General features: G+C 41.4%; 1 protein-coding gene across 2 annotated transcripts; it reads right to left on the reverse strand.

Annotated features, from left to right (window-relative positions):
• Positions 1-292: 292 nt before the first annotated feature.
• Positions 293-18,389, reverse strand: LOC108655220 (uncharacterized). Of its 2 annotated transcripts, none has more exons than XM_089261147.1 (5): positions 17,908-18,389; positions 2,183-5,517; positions 1,951-2,127; positions 1,598-1,884; positions 293-1,528 (listed from the first exon to the last, which is right to left on the reverse strand). In XM_089261147.1, the coding sequence occupies exons 2-5, from the start codon at positions 5,504-5,506 to the stop codon at positions 670-672; spliced, it is 4,647 nt and encodes a 1,548-aa protein (XP_089117273.1). In that variant the 5' UTR covers positions 5,507-5,517; positions 17,908-18,389; the 3' UTR covers positions 293-669. The 2 variants fall into 2 exon arrangements, with proteins under 2 accessions (XP_089117273.1, XP_089117271.1); XM_089261145.1 differs by having other exon boundaries at positions 1,598-1,887; positions 17,908-18,388.
• Positions 18,390-19,676: the final 1,287 nt, after the last annotated feature.

Genomic DNA, 19,676 nt, shown 5'->3' on the forward strand with positions numbered 1-19,676 from the left:
TAGTCCTATGCGATCAAATTGCGGCCGTTGACTATTATTAATTGGTTTTCTGTGTGTCATAATCCCCCATAAAATATAAATAAATATTGTATTAAATGTACCAGGAGATTATTTATATAATTATGTGTACGTATATACGATGAGTGTGTTACTAAACCATTTCACTCCTCTAGATCTAATACAGATCCCTCGACATTTTCCCCTTGTCTACGCCCGTGGGTTTCGAAGGGTATCCCAACCCTGAGATATAATCCCCTCCTCTGCAAATAGTATTACACATTTATAGTATATATTTTATATAGTATATTATTGATTTAGATTCTTTATTTCTGTTAGTTCTTCAATTATTTATTGTACAAAACTTATGCTGCCTAAGTGGTATTAAGTTTATGCTAAACAACTAAATATTTTAACTACTACATTTACTAAATTGTTCGAAGCGATTCGATTACAATCTAGATAGAATACGACATATGTATATATGTATTTGTATATATGTATATGTATGTAGCTCTCTAAATACGCTTAATTCGTAATTTAAAGCTAATCGCAAGCGGATGTAGGGTTAATATAGTTCCGAATATCCGAATTCGTACTGCCCACACCTATCTCGTATCGCTTGGCCCTATCGTATTTACATGCGAAGCTCTCAGCCGGCTTCAATTTCGCTCAGTGTAGCTTGTGATTGGCGGGCAAATCTTCGGAGCGTATGCAACGGCCGCGATAACAGATCTCTGTCTCGGAGGTAACTTTGGTGGATGTGGACGTCGCATAGACGACATGCTGCATCAGATCCTTGTGGAAGTTGTCCTCCTTGCCGCCAGATGGCGTTGCCAGCGTCGTAATGGCCAGCACATCGGCGGGCGCCTCGGTGGCCGCCACTGTGGTGCTCTCCACAGGCTTCGTGCGCCTGATGCTCGTGTAATCCTGACGACGCTTGCCCACAGCTGCCAGCGCTGCAGTTACCGCCTGATCCTCGCTCTCGTCGATGGCAAACAGATCGTGCAGCTGTTGGCGTACCTCTGAGAAAATGCTCGGCTGCGTGTCCAGATCGTCCACATCGGCCGCCGTGTCCATGCGACGCGTTGCACTCTCGTCGCTCATCGCCAACGTGGTGGCCATGGTGGTCGTTGCCTCTGGCGCCTTCACGGTGGTCACCTCGTACTCCGCGGGCGTTGTGGGCGCCGCAGCTGTGGTGGTCACCAGCTCAGCGGGGCTGCTGGTGGTGAGTGCCTCAGTGGCTGGTGTCATGGGCGTTGTGGTGGTTACGGCGGCCTTCTCCAGCTCCAGCTCTGCCTTTTGATCATTGCCCGCATAGAGCGAGTTGTAGAGCTGTGGTCCCAGATTCTGAGATTCAGCCGTCTCGAAGTTCTCGCCATTGTCTGAGCCGCCCGAGATGCGCGACTTCTTCCACTTGCCGCGTCGGTTGAGGCGCGCAATGGTGCTGCTTGTGGGCGACTCGGTGGCCAGTTGCTCGGGCGCCTTGCCCATGACCTCCTCCAACAGCTCCGCAAAGGATTTCTCGGGTCTGCAAGTGGCAGAGAGAGGGAGAGATGTAAAAACTTCTATCACCTACTCTAGCACACCTAGAACTTACTTGAGATTGGGTTCCTTGAGCGTCGGTGTGGTGCGCTGCGCACCACCAGATCCACCCAGATTGGCAGCTACGTTGAATTCGTAGGTTTCCGGTTGATCTGTGGGTCCCGCCGTCACAATCTCTGGCTCATTGTCGAAATTGTGCGTATCGCTCTTGCTACCGTACTTGGGATTGAGCGGCTTGAAGCTGTTGCTGTTGCCCGTTTCCGAGGCGGGTGACCATTGCGATTCCTGACCCTCCAGCTGGAAGGGCTGCTTGTAACGGCGACGTGGCGTGTGTGTCGTTGTCTGCTGCAGTTTCAGGGAGATGGGTTAAGGGGATATGTGTACCTAATGTTTCATCTGCTCACTTACCGGCTTCTGTTCGCTCTGCTCCTGATTGTAGCGGCTCAGCTTGCGCAGATTCTGGCGCTGGGTAACGGGCTCCGCTTCCTCTTCCGGCGCAGCTGTCGACGAGGAGGCAGGATGCGTGGGGCGACGCTGACGTTGGCGCACCTTGACCACTCGACGTGGTGGCAGGCGAGAGCGCAGCTGGAGATAAACGAGGTGAGCATAGATTTATCACAAAACATTATCAAGGACTTACGGATGGACGCTCCTCGGTCGTTGGGGTGGTGCTGGTCACCGGGGCTTCAGTTGTTGTTGTGGTCCTTACTCGCGGATAATTGCGGCGTATGAAGGGCGAGCGACGTGTTGTTGTTGTCACAGGTGCCTCGGTTGTTGTTCTCGTTGTGGTCGTTGTTGTGGTGGTGGTAGAGGGTGTGGTAGTGGCCAGGGTTGTGTAGATGGGACTCACTTCGTTGCGCACGATCGCCTCTGTGGGATTCAGATCCTCCTGATTGGGAAAGTAGCCGGGTCCATAGTTGTCCTTGGAGAACTCATTATAGTGCTGCGCTATTTGCATGGGCTCCAGCAGGCTGGGCACATAGACACTCTGCTCGTCCTGGTCAATGCTGTTGCTGGGCGTTACCGTGTACACCTGCTGGGTCTCTGAGGCGGGGCCTTCGGTGTTGCCCACATCATAGGAGCTGGGTATGGCCGTGGGGCTGGTGGGACGACGTGACGGTGCCTTGAAGACGGGATAGTTCTGCTTGAGCACATCGCGCTGATAGTCCAGGTCTTGATCCTCGCTTGGCTTGCCATTCTTTGAGCCCTTGTAGTGCTTCTTCTTGGTCTTGAGTGTCTGACGCTCCTCTGTGGTGGGCTGGTAGCGTATGCGATTGGGATTGCGCAGCAAGGGATTGCGCGATGTGGCCGGTCGACGTGTGCTGGTCTGTGTGCTGGACTGCTCCTCGCCAGCATTGTCCGCTGTGGTGCCTCGACTGCCATAGGGACGTCTGAGGCGATGCGATGGCACCTTGACATTACTCTCCGACTCGGAGTACGACACCGACGAGGTGGTCACTACCTTGGAGACGGCTGGCTTGCGCGTGCGCAGGGGACGACGTGTGGGCCGGGTCTCTGGCTCGGGCTCGCTGAGCGGTGTTGTGCTGGCTGGCAGCTTATCCTTCTCCTGCAGATTGTTTACCAAGCCGGGTATGTCCGGTGTCAGCGGTGGCAGCTCGGACGGCACATGATACGGATTCGGTTCGTACTCCACACTGACCTCGTTCTGGTTGTAGCTGGGACGATGATTCAGCGGAGGCTGTCCCTGAGGATCCACATTGTAGCCCACGTCCGAGGTCGTCACTGGCGTATAGATATTGACACGCTGCTTGGTCCTCTGCGTCGTCGAGGACTGCGGCACCTCGTAGTCTTGAGGGGATTGGGCGTACTCGAAGGGTGGGTTGGTGGTTTGTGGACGCTGACGGAAGGCATCCTGTTGACGGAAGTATTGCTTCATGCGCAGCTCCTCCTCGGCTGTGGTTGAAGTGGGCGGCCGGGTGGTGAGGCGTGGCAGCTGCTCCTGCACCACCGGCTGCAGCTGTGCTGAGGTATCGAATTGTGGATATAGCTGACCATTCGAGCTGGGGAACTCAACCTGCGGCCTTGAGCTGTAGGTGAAGAGCGTTTGTGGTGTGGCCGTCGTGGAGGTAGTCGAGGTGGTGGTTGAGGTGGAGGTGGAAGTGGAGCTAGTGGTTGAGGTGCTGCTGGGCTTGGTGCTGAGTGTATTGAAGAAGTCATCGCCTCCAATTTGATTCAGTGTATCGAAGGGATTTGGTGTCTTGGCGGGCGCACGATAAACGGGCTGCTCCACGGCCACATGCTGCGGCCGCTTCTTCTTGTGCCGCTCCTGCTTGACAGGCTTAGGTGTGTTGACCTCCTGCTGCTGCTGCTGCTGCTGCTGCTGCTGCTGGTTGCCGTCCTGCACGTAATAGTAGCTGAACTTGTTGCCACGCGTCGGCGCTGGACTGGCAATGCCGCGCTGTGGTTGCGTGGTGCTCTCGAAGGGATTGCGTGTGCTTGTGGGACGCTGCGGACGCACGGGCTGAGGCTGGACGAGCTCCTGCACGGCAGCCGTATCCTTGGCGCGATTGATCACAATGGAGCCCACATGCGGCTCGGGCAGCAATATCTTATTGAAGCCATTGGGCGTGCGGTAGCTGAGCGGTGCCACGAAGAAGGAGACGTCCTGCAGATCGCGGCTGTGCGCCAACTGCGACAGATAGGGCAGGTCGAACTTGACATAGCCATCGGGTATGGGCATGCCAGCGGGTCCGACGAATATCTGTGGCGTCTGTTTGGTGGGCGCATCGATGACGGAAATGGTGCGCGCATTGCGCAGCGCCGCAACCACATCCGACTGGGTGGGTCGTGCATTGGGACGCAGCAGGAACATGGCCAATGGGGGCTGATGCGCCTTCGGCTTGGGCTTGGCTGTGGTGAACTGTGGCTGCGCTTGCACCTGGGCTTGCGGCTGGGCAAAGCTCTGGAAGATGTGCTGCGGCTGAGCTGTGGTGGTGCTTGGACGGGTCGTGGTGCCGGAGCTAAAGAAATCGCTGCCCACACTCGGATCCTGTGTGTAGAACTGATTGATCTGATAGGGATTGACAGCGGGCAGGCCGGCGTTCACATTGAACTTGTTCACCTCGAAGTTACTGCTAGCGCCGAGTCCTGCAGAGTTGGGATTCTGTCGCTGTTGATTGTAGAGCGTATCGTAGGGCACATAGAGCAGTTGGACCTCCTGCTGCTGCTGCTGCTGTTGGCTGTTCGTGTTGGCAGCAGAGGAGGCAGCAGCTGGCTTGTTCAAGCCAAACACATTCTCCGGCTCGGGATCAACGGGGAAGACCTGTGGCGTTACGCTCTGGAGCGAGGCCTGCGTGGGTATGGGCTTGGCATGAGACTTGAGTGGGAAATTGTCCTGTATGAAGTTCTGCTGATGCAGTGGCTTGCTCAGCGCCTGGGCGAGTGGTTTCTGGAAGTCGGAATACGGCTGCGGCTGCTGGCCAAACAGCGAGGGTGGACTGAACAACGAGGAGGGAGCGGGCAGGGAGCCGCCGCCAAAGGAGTGCTGTATCTGATAGCCCGTTTGCAGCGTGGGCGGCGCATTAGGCTGATTGGCCTCGTTGTGGAAGGGCATCTCGAACTTGAAGAACGACTGCGAGGTGGGCTCCTGCGAGGCGCTGCTCTTCAGCGGCGGCGGTGGTCCCTGGTGTCGCAGCGGTGCGGCGTTGGGAAAACGTTGAAACTGATACGGGTAATCGAAAGGCTTGCTCAGCTCGCCGAAACGCCCGCTGGGCGGAAAGGATTGCGAATAGGTGAGCACACGGCCATTGCCCGAGCGATCCTTGCCGCTTTCATCCAGCGGCTGTGCCAGCGGCACCCAGTCCAGCGCATCGCCATTGTCAGCAGTGCCCACAGATTCCAGTTGCCGCGACCATTTGCCCGAGGACTCCTTCTGCGTCTGTGCGTAGCTGGCTGAGGCCAAGAGGCCCAGCCAAACGGCGATGAGTTGCATGCGTCGTTTCATAGTCAAACTGCCTGGAAATGAAGAGAAGAGAGAAAGAGATGCATTAGAATGGAAGGAAATTTCATTGAGGCAGGGAAATTCGATCAACCTCGGAAATAAATTAGTAGAGGTCTTTAAAGCTAAGTAAATCTAAGGGTAAATGCAAGTACATAATGTCTGTAGAGTTTCTACTAAATGGGAGAAAGTGTGTTGTACCGCTCAGACTCCCATATCCCTCAATTCCTTTATTCCCTGAATACTCGTATCAAGATATTTCTCTACATTTCACCTTCTGTTTCATTAATTAAACTAAGCGTAAAACTTCTTAATTCGTGACACAACAATAATAACAGACTGCAGCGTAGCTCTAGAAGAACACCGTCACGACACGAGCGATCACAAGGCAAGGTCACTTGGGCGATTGTCGATTCTATTGATTTGCATTTGAGGGAATGCGAAACCAGTTTCGTAGGCCGGGACAGGTGAAAGGTTGGTATGGCCACAGCCGCGACTGGTGCAGCCACAACTGCCATTGATAATTGCCGGCTGCAGCCGGCTCTTGGACTTGGCCAAAGCCAGTCGACAGCTCTATCGTCGGCCTAACGGTCCATAAATGCCAACCAATTGCCATAATTGTAGCAGTTGCTACAGTTTGGTCATTGCGAGAAATTGCATTTAGTATAAAGAGTGTCTATAATTTGTCATCATGAACAATGCTGTGATCAATGTGCACAATGATACTTGATCAGTAATGGGTGATCGGTGATCGCTCAACTGTCGAATGATTTCCTTATTGCTGAGTGATTTTGCATATGGATATTATGTTAATTCGTTGCGGCTGGGCTGGCCTGGCCTTTAATTGCATCATCATTATCAAGGTGCACACACACACACACATACGCACACACATGCAGAAAGTGGAGATTCCAAAACGAAAGTCAACTGACCGGAGTTGGAGCTGGATGGTTCAGCATGTGAGCAACTGATCAGCTAACTGCATAACTGCAGCTCTGATCACTTTCGTTTTCACTTTTCCACTGCATTAAAGGCAAACACACAACTGTGTGTGTGTGTGTGTGTTGGTATTGTTACCGTTGCAATGAAAAATGCACATGCTTATAACGGATGCCAGAGCCGACCCGACCAGACCAGACAACCGACCAGCACACCGGACCAGACCCGCATTAAATGGGTTAAACGAAAGCAAAAGTTGCAAAAATAACAGCAAAAAAAATATGTAAAAAAATAAAAATAAATGCGAAATATCGTAACAGCCGCCAAAACGGAACTCAAACCCAGAGCAGGAGCCAGATAGGCCCATTCGTGGAGGTCTACAGGTGGCACAGTGAAAGAAGAAAGTTCAACTAACGCTGGAGTGAGGCAGATAGAGAGAGAGAGAGAAAGAGAGAGAGGGAGAGGGAGGGCAAGCAAGAGAGCGAAAGAGCTAGTAAATTATAGAAATTAAACACACTTGCGGTCACTTTGTATAGCTGGCTGTGCTGAGGGAAGGCAGTACCCCACCCCACTGCCTAGGGGCCGTACCTAGCCAAACCCGTTGTCACACCCGACTGACTTCAGCTCTGCCAGAGACATTGGCCTGCACTTGAAATGATTGTCCATATGCACATATTGTATGCCATGTCATAGCCATATGTAAATCTCTGTATCTTTGTGTCTTTGTATCTGTAGCTGCATGTGAATTTGCCTACATACTATATGAATCTTATTCGTATTGGTATCAGTGCACATGTTTCTTTGTATCAGCCTCTGTTTCATCATTATATCATAGCATCTTTAAATAAGTATTTGTGTGATATGTGTTTGTATCTTGGGATCTGTATTGAGCTATCTATGTATTTGTGCCTGATTAACCTTATATGTAGCATATACTATATCTATACTTGGATGTTTGTATTTGTATCTGAGTAACTTTTGATGTACTTTGTATCAAGAATATTATATATATTTATATCTGTATATACATATGTACATGTATGTATCGTAGCATTTATGCCTTTGCATCTTTATATGTGTGCATCTGTATCTCTATATTTATATCAGTATCTTTGTATCTCAATGTGTGTATATATACATTTATCTGTATATTTCTGTATATTTATGTCAACATTTCAGTATACATATCTTTGTATCCATGCATTGATATCATTGTATCTGTATCTCTATAGAAATTTATAGAATTTGTCCATCTGTATCTGTATCTGTATATATTGCAGCTTTCCGTCTCTGCCTCTTTCCTCTTTTTATCTCTGTGCAATGAAAGTGAAATGTGACAATGCCCTCTGTTCAGGGCATCTGTTGTAACTTGGTTATTGTCTTTCGGTACATTGCAAGTGAAATTCCCTTTCATCTGGTAATCGCTAAGAAAGTTGAACCACATCGTGTGGGCGTCTCTTTAACGAACCTCTGGCTTTTGTTAGCCTTGAATTAATTGCAGTTGGTCAGCTGAATGCCCGAGGCTGCGGTTGGGCAGCCAACCCAGCCGGAACTGTGTTTACCAAAAAACCAAACAACATACATACATATATGGCGAACTACACATGGATCTATATGTGTAGTTACTTAAGCCGCTTACAATCGGTTCCAGCCTCAATACCTATGCTCAATCGGCTTTCAATTGGTGCGTCAGTGCAACAATTGCTCTGGCATTGACATTGCCTCATCGACGGGCCGCCGCCATAATTAACTGGGTGTGGGCTTCAGTGTCGCCGGCACGCCCACACCGAGCCGCACCCAAAATAACAAAATCTAATATGAGGTGAAAAAAAAAGTAACCGCACTCACCATAAACAGCGGCAGCCAAAGAGCAACAATGCAAATTCAAGTGGCCAAATGAGTTTCGTTTTGTTTCTTAATGGGATCTTTGTGAAACTGCAAAGAGAAATATGCAAATAATGTTGAAAAGGCGTTGAAGACATTACAAAATAATGAGGCCCCAAACATTGCAGGTGCTATAAAGCAAATGAATACTCTAGCCAGAATTTGATTTCGAGATCTTGTATGGATGTGGCAATCGTCTGTTTTATGGCATTAAATTGCCCAAATAATATATTATGGCTGAGGCTAAGAAGTGTTGTTGGGGAAGCACAGTTGATTTTCTTTTTGATTCATTCAAAATAAATATAATTTACAAAAAAAATAAATAAATAAATAAATAATAATACAAAAATGTATATAAAAAATAAATTTCATAAAAATTAAAATAATAACAAAATATGTGCAAATAAAATAAAAATTTTAATTTATATTTTAAATTAATAAAAATAAAACCTATACATTTAATACATTTTTACTTGTTTTCAAAATTTATTTTTAATTTGTAATTTAATTTATATAAATTAATATTGCATTATAAAAATAAAAGCATTTTTATTTTTTAATATATAAGTTTATATAAAACTCAAAAATTCTATTTATAAAACTAACATATATTATATATATTATTTAATTTTTTATTGTATAAATTAATTAATAATTTTTGTATTTTTTTTTTATATATTTTTTTTTATTTATTTATATCTTTTGAAGTCGTATTTGCCATATAGAATTTTTAAAAATTCCCCAGCCCACACTCTAAACTAAATACTAAATTCCTTCATTCTGTAATTCAATTGCTTGCTAGATCCTCAACACCTCAGGCCTTCTGAGAGTATCTTTGGGCAGAAATAGCATAAATATTTGCACATAATGACAGACTCGAACGCTTAATGTACAATAAGTAGTTAACGGCGGCTTCACTGTGTCGCTGCCATGTTGCAATGCATCCCGAGCACAATATGCACACAGATGCGAATAGCTGAGCTACAGATACGAAATATAAAAAAATCTCAAATGCGAGCTAAGACTTTAATTGCATTTGGCTGGCAACATCAACGCCTCGTTGCTGGCCACGCTTTGTTGACTTCAACGCCAAATGTGACGCGACTTGGGTGTGGGTTGGATACTTGTAGCAACGCCTGCAGCTCAAGATAAAGATACTTATGTGCTCACAACAAGTAAAAACTGAAAACTAGAAAAAAAAGCCCACAAAGTGCAGCGTACGCAGTTATCAGAGCACATCGAACGCATTGCGCCTCGGAGGCTGCACGTTTGGCAACGGAGCCAAAAATAATAGATTCAAACTGCGAAAAAAATTAAATGTTTGTTGAATCAGCTGTCAGTTGTTAGCTGTTGCTCGGGGCAGTGAATTGGCCCACAATTTATGAGTCAACTGTTGCCAATTTCCAATTGCCAAAATTGACGGCCAACAAACTAATTGAAATGCAACGCAGCCAATTACCAAAAAGCTCAAAGCGAGCAAAATATTGTCAAGCTAGCAAAAGTATGTGAGGAGTGAAGAGAGTCGAAACATAGATACTCTAGTGTATGTATATACATATATAGTATAGATACATATACATATGTAAAAGATTTATAATAAAATTGTTTTTATTTATTTATTTATTTACTTATTGTTATCAAGAATTAATTCTAAACACAACAACCATTTTTGTTAAGCCAGAGCGACAAAGGCCTTTAGACATATTTATTATTATATTTAGTATTATTATTATATTTATTGATTTAATTTATTTTTTTAATAAAAAGGCATCTTCTATAACTATAACTATAACTATAACTATAACATTCTATAAAGGTTTTATTTTATTTATTTAGTATTATAATTATTTTTATTATTATTTTCTTTTATTTAATTTTAATTAATTATTTAATTTTTATTTAATTTTATTTTTATTTATTTAATTTTTTTTTTTTTTTTTTGTATAAAAATGCATCTTCAACCACACTTGTTAATTCTCTAACTGTTTACCTCTGCTCTACTATATGCCTAGCTGTTATATGATTTTTTTTTTAGCAGTTGGTTATTAAAATAAACGTTAAATATGACAAGAGAGCTCAAGTTTGTTTTTCAATTAACAACTAATAAAAGAACAAGTTTTGCAAATCAGTAAAAAAAAAACATGTTTTATCTCTGCTGCATCTCATCTTCTCTATGTGGATAAGCTGTAAAAGTGAGCTGGCCATTTCTGCATTTCAGCAACTACGATCGGAATGCATGTTGTGTTGCATTGGATGAAAGCCTTGGCAATGTCTTATGAAAATAATAACATAACATAGGGAATACCTTAAAAACATATTGGATAGATGTTTGGCACAAAGTTAGTCATGTTTACCATATGTATATATGTGTGTGTATATGTATATATGTGTGTATATGTATATGGATGTAGAAATGATTAACTTTGTGCCAAAAATCTATCCAAATTGATGTTGAGGTATTCCTTGTTAATTTATTATTTTATTTATATATTATGTACATATATATAATCAGCTGATCATGTTTTGATAATGCTGCCTTTTAGCTTTACATGCGTACATATATGTAAGAGCTAGAAAACTGTTTAAAATAGTATTTTTATATAACATAGCGATTCGGATATTCACAATGTTTATGCATATTTAATATGCAAATTTGACGCTAACTAGGCATATTCATATTTAAACTCTCCAATGCTTCAGCTGTTCATAAATAAAAGACTATATTTTAAGCTATAATGATATCAATTTAAATGTGCAGAAACTTAAGCATCGTTTGTATATAAAAATGTGAATAAATTTATTTTATTTTAATACACATAAAAATATATGCATATATATGATTTGTTAGTATGCAGAAAATAAGTCAAAGATAATTAAACAAATGTTTTGAATAAGTGAAAAGAAAAGCCAATCCTTGAACTTGTACCCCTGTCTTATATTTATAGATGTGGTCTGAGAAAGCAAACCAATTGCAATTTTGACATCATCTTCTGGGGAGCACAAGTAAAACACGACCGAGCTATCTCATTTCAGAGTTCAGAGTCATTCAGAGTAATTCTGTTATCATAGAGAAATGGTCTCTCTTACAATTTCCTAGCACAGTCCATGAGGATTTATTGAACTCATGGATAATTCACTCGATTGACTTGTATATAAAAGTAGAATATTGTTATTATATAACAATAACAACAATTACAAAACTCTGTTGCTATGATTTTTACAGCATGTCGAAAATCTATATGTACGACTATATCAAATAACATATATTAATAAACATGTTCATGCTAAAATTATAATACCCTATTGCCAAAGTGTATCATAAATCAAAGAGCGGGATTAATGAGGGCTTTTGCACAACAATCTGTTGCTGCTGCTGCTGTTGTTGTTGCTGTTGCACATTAAGTGGCAGCTGCGAGCTGCACGTGTGACTAACTAAATGACAGACAGCTGTAGCTAATTGTCCAACTGTCGCATATGTTATAGAGAAACATATAGATAATTGAATGAATGCGTTACGAAAAGTATATAATATATCTTGCTGCCTAGATCTGTAGATTTGCCGTTACACATTTTGGGCTCACACAGATCGCACAGTTCAAAGATAGTCGACAGAAATTTGCAATCTCTGGCCAATTATGGAGTTGCGGCTGTCACTGCCTGCGCTGCGCTGGGTGCAGCCAGATTTATGGCTAAAATATGAAGCGCCCCTCGCCGCAAACGTCGCTCCATCGTTTTGGGGCCAAAGGCGTTCAGCGACAATGCAAAATTTATGCGCCGCGTGCTTGGGACATTGAACTCCGATGAAAACGAAAGCGACAATGAAATGCATTTTATGGCTTTGACTGCCACAGCAACAACAACAACAACAACAGCAGCAGAAATTGCCTGGCCAGTGCCCCAAGGCTGGGGCTTTGAAGCTTGTTTTTTGGCTGCCGGAAAATTCAAATGCATTAAACAACATTTTTTTGTTTTTTTTTTTCTCGCCATCGGCAGACAGTCCCAATTTTAAGCGCCTAAAAAAAAAAAAATTAAATTTAATTTCGATTTCTGGTTTGCTGGTTTCTGGTTTGCTGGGCGTCATCAGACTAATTCCTCAAATTTTATGCCGCGACGCACATGAAGGGGCGAAACGTGAAATGCTTCAAATTATTAAACGAAATGTAAATTTCACGCTGCCTTCGGGTTAAAAACAATAACAACAACAACCGAAAAGAAGAAGAAAACTTTCATTTTTGTTTGCTTTCCAAATGAGCCGAGGCCAGGCACCTGCTCAGAAATCAAATGGAATCAAATATGCCGCCTCGTTAGGCGAAGGGCTTGCGCAATCTCAAGAATTTATGACAACCCTCGTTAGGTAAGCGATTTAGAAAGTGTTGAGCTCTTCCTCTTCTTCGCATATTATGTATGTGCTGGAATGCGCAGCGCATTATTACAGTTTTTTTTTTTTTTAATTTCTTTTAATTATTAGTTTATTTATGAGGCAACCAATTCGTATCCGATCTTTATCGGATTTTAATGAGCTGCTTGCCCACTCAATACGCTCTGCATATTTAAGTGTTCAGTAGTCTGAGTAGACTGAGCTCTGCGGCAAGAGCAAGAGTGCAGAGAGTACATACATGTCCGCATTCCAGTTGAATAATTTTCACTTGGTTTATGTCATCATCAACTGAAATATGGAAAGCTCTTGCAATTAAAGTGTGAAAAGGAATTTACACTTTTAGGCATTGCCTTGAAGAACGGTGTGATAATAATAAAAAAAAAATTGGCAGATAATAAATAAGAATATGTATGATAAATGCACATATGTATATATATATATTTTTGTTTAGTACCTAGCAGAGCTATGCAGAAGTTTGTTGTGAATCTTACTGTTTTGGTCTTTTTTTTTTTAGTTTTTAAACATTATAAAATATTTAAAAAATATTTAAAAAATAAATGAAATTATTTTATATTAGTTTAAACATCACATTAACAGCCTGCCTTGAAATTTTGTGGCTATCCCCCATAGCTTAGATTTTATAGAACAGCAAACTTTGCTTGAGGCGCTGGTTGAAATATGCTGTGAGCCACTGTATAATGATTTATACTATACTAATAATGATACTATACTATAATGATTTATTTATACTATACTAATTATTATACTTGAAACTAGCTTACAAAAATTTCAGCCTTTCATAACGTGTTTGACATTTATTCTCTTGCGCAAGTAATGTTGATTTATAAGTTCTGTTGGTATTTGGAATATTCTGCAGAATTTTCTGTGCTGCGCTGATTCAGAAATAGCATTATAATTGATAATTATCTGGTGATTTAGTTCTGAAAATGCGGTTCAATCAACAGTTACATCTGTCTCTATAAAGCCAATTCAATATACCCTGATTATCATTTTTACTAACTAAATAAATTCTTAAAAAAAAAAAAAAAAATTTATATATATATATATAAATAAAATAATTATTAAAAATAACCCCCCATTTTCTATTCCCCTGCCAAAACAACTTTTATTTTCTGTGCAATTCACACTGCCGTAGAAGTCAGAAGAAAATTTCTATTTATTCATTAACATTCATTAAGATTAAATTGTGAATGCTGAGTCATGCTCAGAGTTTTGCATTTGAAAGCGAAAGTGTTTGGCGCGTGAAAGTGCGTGTAAGTATGTGACCACTGTACAGTGGGCACGCAGCGTCGCACAGTAGCTCAACTCGCCGGACATGCTCAATTGAGCAAGAATTGGAAATGGCCCAAGCCTTAATCACGTTCGATTTGGCCTTAACGCTTAACAAATATTTGTTGGCCAAGCCAAAGTATCGACAAATTACACATGCGCATATATATATATATATTAATATATCGTTTATATATCGTTTATATACATATGATATACATTGCGCAAGAGCGTCAAAGCGGATGCCCGAGGCTTAATGAGTCAAAAGCACAGTTAAATTGCTAAAGTTGTTAAAATTGTGTGTGTTTTTTTTTGGGTTTTATCGGCTGACCTGATTGATTTCGCAGCATATTGCATAAGGATGCGCAACACGCTAATTACACAGAGCCAAAACAATGTGACAATTGCAAAAGTTAACTAAGTATAGAGACAATAACTACGAGTTGACAAAACAAAAGCCACAGCGTCAGCCAAGTGTGGCCCCTGGGTGAACTGAAGCAGGCAGCCGAAAGAAAGCAAAAGTTGACTCTGCACATACATACACACATATATATGTATAGTGTATACATGTCTACATTCTCACAGTGTGCTTGTGCAATAAGCTGCTTGAGATTTACATAAACGAGTGCATTTAGATACATGGAAGCTGCTTTATCGATGCACATTGGCAATCAATTCAGCGGCACGATATATGGAGTAGATACCAACACGTTGCTCGGACTGTGAGAAAATATTGCACCGAGTGACACACAGCCACACACACACACACATACATATGCATATCAGTGTCTAGCGGCAACTGAAACTGGCTAACAAATAGCTTTGGCTAGCCTTAACTTGTTTTTTGTTGTTTTTGTTTCTCTCTCTTCTAGACTCTGGTCTAGAAACGAAATTGTACGCCTTGCTTGACACGGCTGACTAATCAACTGTCGAAGCGTTGATCTGGCACATGCACCCAGGGGGCAGCTGCAACTTGCAACAGCAGCAGCAGCAACAGCAGCAGCAGCAGCAGCTCACGATTTATGCGACAACAACAACAACAACAATATTTGCTTTAATTTGGTCTTTTGATCTGTGCGGTATTTGTGCAGTATTTTCTAGGCATATACCAAACATTGTTGTAGTTGTGCCTGTTAAGCATATTTACGCAGCTCTTTAGTTGATTTTTCAATTTGAATTTTCTACTTTGAGCTGTTTGCCTAACAAGTTTGTGTCTTAAGTCTTTTGTTTTTGTGTGAAATTCAGCAGAAGCTGAAAGTGTTTTTTTGCTGTTTGTTGAATTCAAGATGAGATGAAACTAATCAACAGCAGTAGAGAGAGTGAAGGATAGGGTTTGTCTTAAGTTGACGTTAATCTATGTTGGGTAATGGAAAAAAAAAAAACAGCTGAAAATCAAATCAAATAAATAGCTAAAGATTGTCAGTTGGGGCCAAAAGCCAGGTAGAAGTCATTGAAATGCACGCCAAATGGTCAGTCTTAGCCTTGTTATAGATGCGCATCATGGTAATTATAATAACAATTAACGAAATGCTTTGGCATCTTAATGCTAAAGCGTGGGAGCAGCGGCTAATAATGATTGCAGTTGTGAGAGCCTTCAAGGTTTCGAAATATATTAAAATATATATAATTATTTTATATTTCGTAAATATATAGAGTAGGGAAATATATAACTAAATATATGTGTAAAAATATATATACATATATCTTTTTTCATTAAAATTATATTTTATTGTGTTTATGTTTTGTTTTTTTTTTTTTTTAACACTACCTTAGATAAATCCCATGGAAACAAATAAAAAATATATATTTATATATTATCTAAGAAATCTCCAGAAATTTATAGAAATTCTACTTTCTTCAAATAAATGTTTAGAAAGATCTCAGAGATTCACAAATATATAGATTTAGTAAAGAAATTTATATAGATGAGAAATAAAATATATATATATTTTAATTGGATTTTTTCTATTACCCAAAATGTTTATATTCATTTATTTATTTTTTTTTCCATTATTATGAATATATAAAGCATTTTTAATTGATATATATGACATTTATATAAAAAAAAACTCGGCTAATTAAATCCAATTATAAAGGCTTACAATTTTTTCAGTCTGCATTATCTTTCAGTTGTTTAAGACCCTCTCTAGCTCTAAGATCTCTGATGTTGATCAAAATGCCCAAAACTTTCCTGCCTCAAACATTTCTGTTTTACTCCAGCAAACACAAAAAATATTTGCATAAAAGCCAACCAAGACTTCTAGTTATATAAAGCTTTATAGTTATATAAAGTATGAATAGCCATATGTGCGCATAACACATTATCTCTTGTCTAAGAGAGATCTGCAGCGTTCATTTAATGCCAATTCTAATGGCCGATGGAAAACCTTTCTTTATTATGCTGCAAGCCACATAAAACAAAGAAAAGACGAGTTTTTATAGCTTCCGTTGGCTAAGACAAAGTCATTTTTTGCCTGTTGTAATACCTGTTGAGAGAGCACTAAAATGCGCCTCAATAAACAAGGCTGAAAAAAATGGCTAAAAACAATTCAAATAAATTGGCCCACAAATTGCCGCCGTTTGTGGCGACTGTCGAAGTTTCTGGCTGAGACCGCACAGGGCGGCTGGCACGTGCAGTGGCATAGCTTCTGGGCATTTAGGCAATCCGAAAATATATATATGTGTGTGTGTGTGTGTGTGTGTATGTGTAGGTATTTGCACGTTTCACTTTCGTTCGCACTACAAAACAATTGTGGCACGCGACGTGCAGCCGGCTGGGCGTGGAGGGGCACGAAGGGCTGAAGCGGCGTACCACATGTGTTTTATTTATGGTTTTTTTTTTTAGTTTTTACTTTTCAGTTTTTTATTTATTTTTTGGACTGTCAATAAATACGGTTAAGAGCCAAATAAATAAACATGAAGCGCAGACACAGGCATATACATATATATTATGACAATAAAGAAAAAGTGAGTTTTGGTTGGTTTTTGCTTTTGCTTTTGTTTTTGTTTTTGTTTTCTTGACACTTTCGCGACTTTGCTGGCCAATGCGTCGGCTACGTGATTTTAGCCACAGCCAAAGGCTAAGAAAAAACGTTGAACGGACATTGCCTGCGTTTATTGTAATTAGAAAGTATTTAATTTCGCAGACGAACAAAAGAAAATCAGAAATGATAAACAATATATGTATATAAATATATGAGTATATATGTATATAAATAAATTCCATATAAAGATGTGTGAGGCAGGTTTCGCTTTCATGTTTTGATTTTTGCCAAAATGACAACAAAATGCGGCACATTAGTTTCGTTATGGTCATGTGCCACACTCACACACACGCACACACACAGATAAAGACATTGGCTTGATGGATTGTTGGCCATGTTGATGATGGCCCATTGAAAGCGAAAAGCGCGTTGCCAACATTTGTCATAAGCAACAACAGAAGCAACAACAACAGCAACAACAACAACAGCAACAATAACTGTGCTCTGCCCTGGTCTGCTCAACTGTCTAGCTGTCTATGTTAATAGATAAACCAGGTTTTTTTTTTTTGGTTTTTGTTTTTCTTGTTAGCCGAAAATTTCACTTAAGTGAAAATTGGGTTGAGTTCGTCTTGTTAAGATCTTTATCTAGATGGCTCTTTGTGTCAATGGGTCGACTGCAGAGGAGCATCCGCTGAGCAGCACAATAAATCGCTTCAGCATTATCGACAGACGTCTTTATTGCTATCTCTGTCTCGCTCAAATTGCATGCCACTTGATGAAGATGAAAACAAAAATCAAATTTCCAAATAATTAGAGCATGAAAATGAACAGCAAATTGCGCTCGATGTGTGTGTGTGTGCTGAGTGTGTGTGTGTGTATGTGTGCGTTGGCTGATAAATTTCTATTTGCCTTTTTTGGCAGGTGCTACTTACCTTTACAGCTTCAGCTGCTGCAAGTGGGCAGCACTAGAGCTTAGATAGATCTTCCTCTCTCTCTTTCACTCTATCTCTCTCTCTGTCGTCTCTATTAATGTATATCAATTTGATTTTAATTTGCTGAATTATCAGGCGCCACTCGCGTATTTGGGGCCAAAGGTGGGCGTGGCTGGCAGTGCAATGAACGCGTTTTACAAATTTCACTTGCTGCTATTTTTACAAAAAATATCTCCCACTTTGATGGCACAACAAAATGCAGCAGCAGCAGTAGCAACAACCACACTTAAACAACTCGTTCAGGAAGCGCACGCACTTTCAATCCGCTCTGGTACCACTGTGCACTGGTTAAGACAGTTTTACAATTTACAGTTAACAGTGAGCGCTTGGCTTGGCAGTCGATGTTGGTTTTGTTTCTCTTAGCCGGAGCTAAAACGCGTCTGCATCGCTGGCGTGCCGTTAACAGACTGAAGAAATGAAAAGCGTCTGTGGCCAAAAGTAAGTAAGAGTGGTTTGTGGTTTGCTTTTCAGCCAGCGGCGCCGACGTTGACTGCGCCGTTGGCAACGGCAGCGACGCGACGAGACGGCTTTGTGTAGCTGCAGCCAGGCCACAAAAAACTGTACCAGCACACACACACACACACACACACACACACGACAGAGACAGAGACAGAGACACATAGACACCCATACACTAGTGGCGCACAAAAGACTTAGGCAACAAACTTGCTCGCTCTTCAACTGTTCTTCTGCCACAGGAATTCGTTATTGTTGTCGACCGGAAAATTAGTTCAAAGCTATAAATGTCACCTTAACTTAGTCGGCGAGACTAACTTCTGTAACTCGAAGCAGAGTTTTTTTTTTTTTCTAGCGGAATTTTGCAATTGTCGGCAAGCATTCGGCTAAATCGATTATTGCATTTGGCTCGAAATCAACTCTTGCTGCAGTTGAAGCATTTCATGAATCATGGGTTGGGGCCCCGCCAGCGTTGGCCGCTATAATGGAAATATACTTCTCTATATACTTACTATATTGACTCATTGCCACGTCTAAGATCCGTATATCAAGCTTTAATGGGATTTCGCCGCTGGCATCTGGTACTCAAGGTCGTCTCGCGAGTCAATTCTGTGTTACATAAATTCCATTGTATTTAATTAGGTTGTTTGTTGTTTGCTGTACTTGGTTCGTGCTGTGCGGGCAGCAGCCCTTGTGTGCCGCTCAAGAAGTTGGCTTTGAATTCGGTTTCATTTAAAGATATATCTTATTGTATCAGAATTGGCTTCGAATTAAATTGCAATTTAAGTGCGCATAACTTGGGCAAGTTGAACTTGAAGAAGCTGAAGCTGAAATTGAAACTGAAACTGAAGCTGGGGTTGAGGTTGATTTTCCTTTACTTAAAACTATTCAGCTTTTCTTGTTGAGTCATGTTGTTAATCAAAGAGCTTCCGTTAGCTTATGACTCCAACTTGCTTAGCAGTTTTATATTACGTTCTTAGATCTTGACATTATGTAAAAGAAAAGTAGGTATAATTAACAGAGGACCTTTAACATAGACGACTTGAAAAGTAGCTAAACTGGAATAACAAATTAAGAACTCATTTTCAGCAATATATACAATTTAAATTATTATATAATAAAAATGTTGAATAAAATTATACACAAAAAAAATCTAATTTAAAATCATAGAAATTTAAATATTCAACTAAAATAAGTTCTCTAAAATCAGAATAATATTAAATAAAATAACAAAAATAATTATATCAATAATT

The sequence above is a fragment of the Drosophila navojoa genome, chromosome 5 (assembly GCF_054131105.1).
Source record: "Drosophila navojoa isolate 15081-1374.11 chromosome 5, UAZ_NAV_1.0, whole genome shotgun sequence".
Lineage (NCBI taxonomy): Eukaryota > Metazoa > Arthropoda > Insecta > Diptera > Drosophilidae > Drosophila > Drosophila navojoa.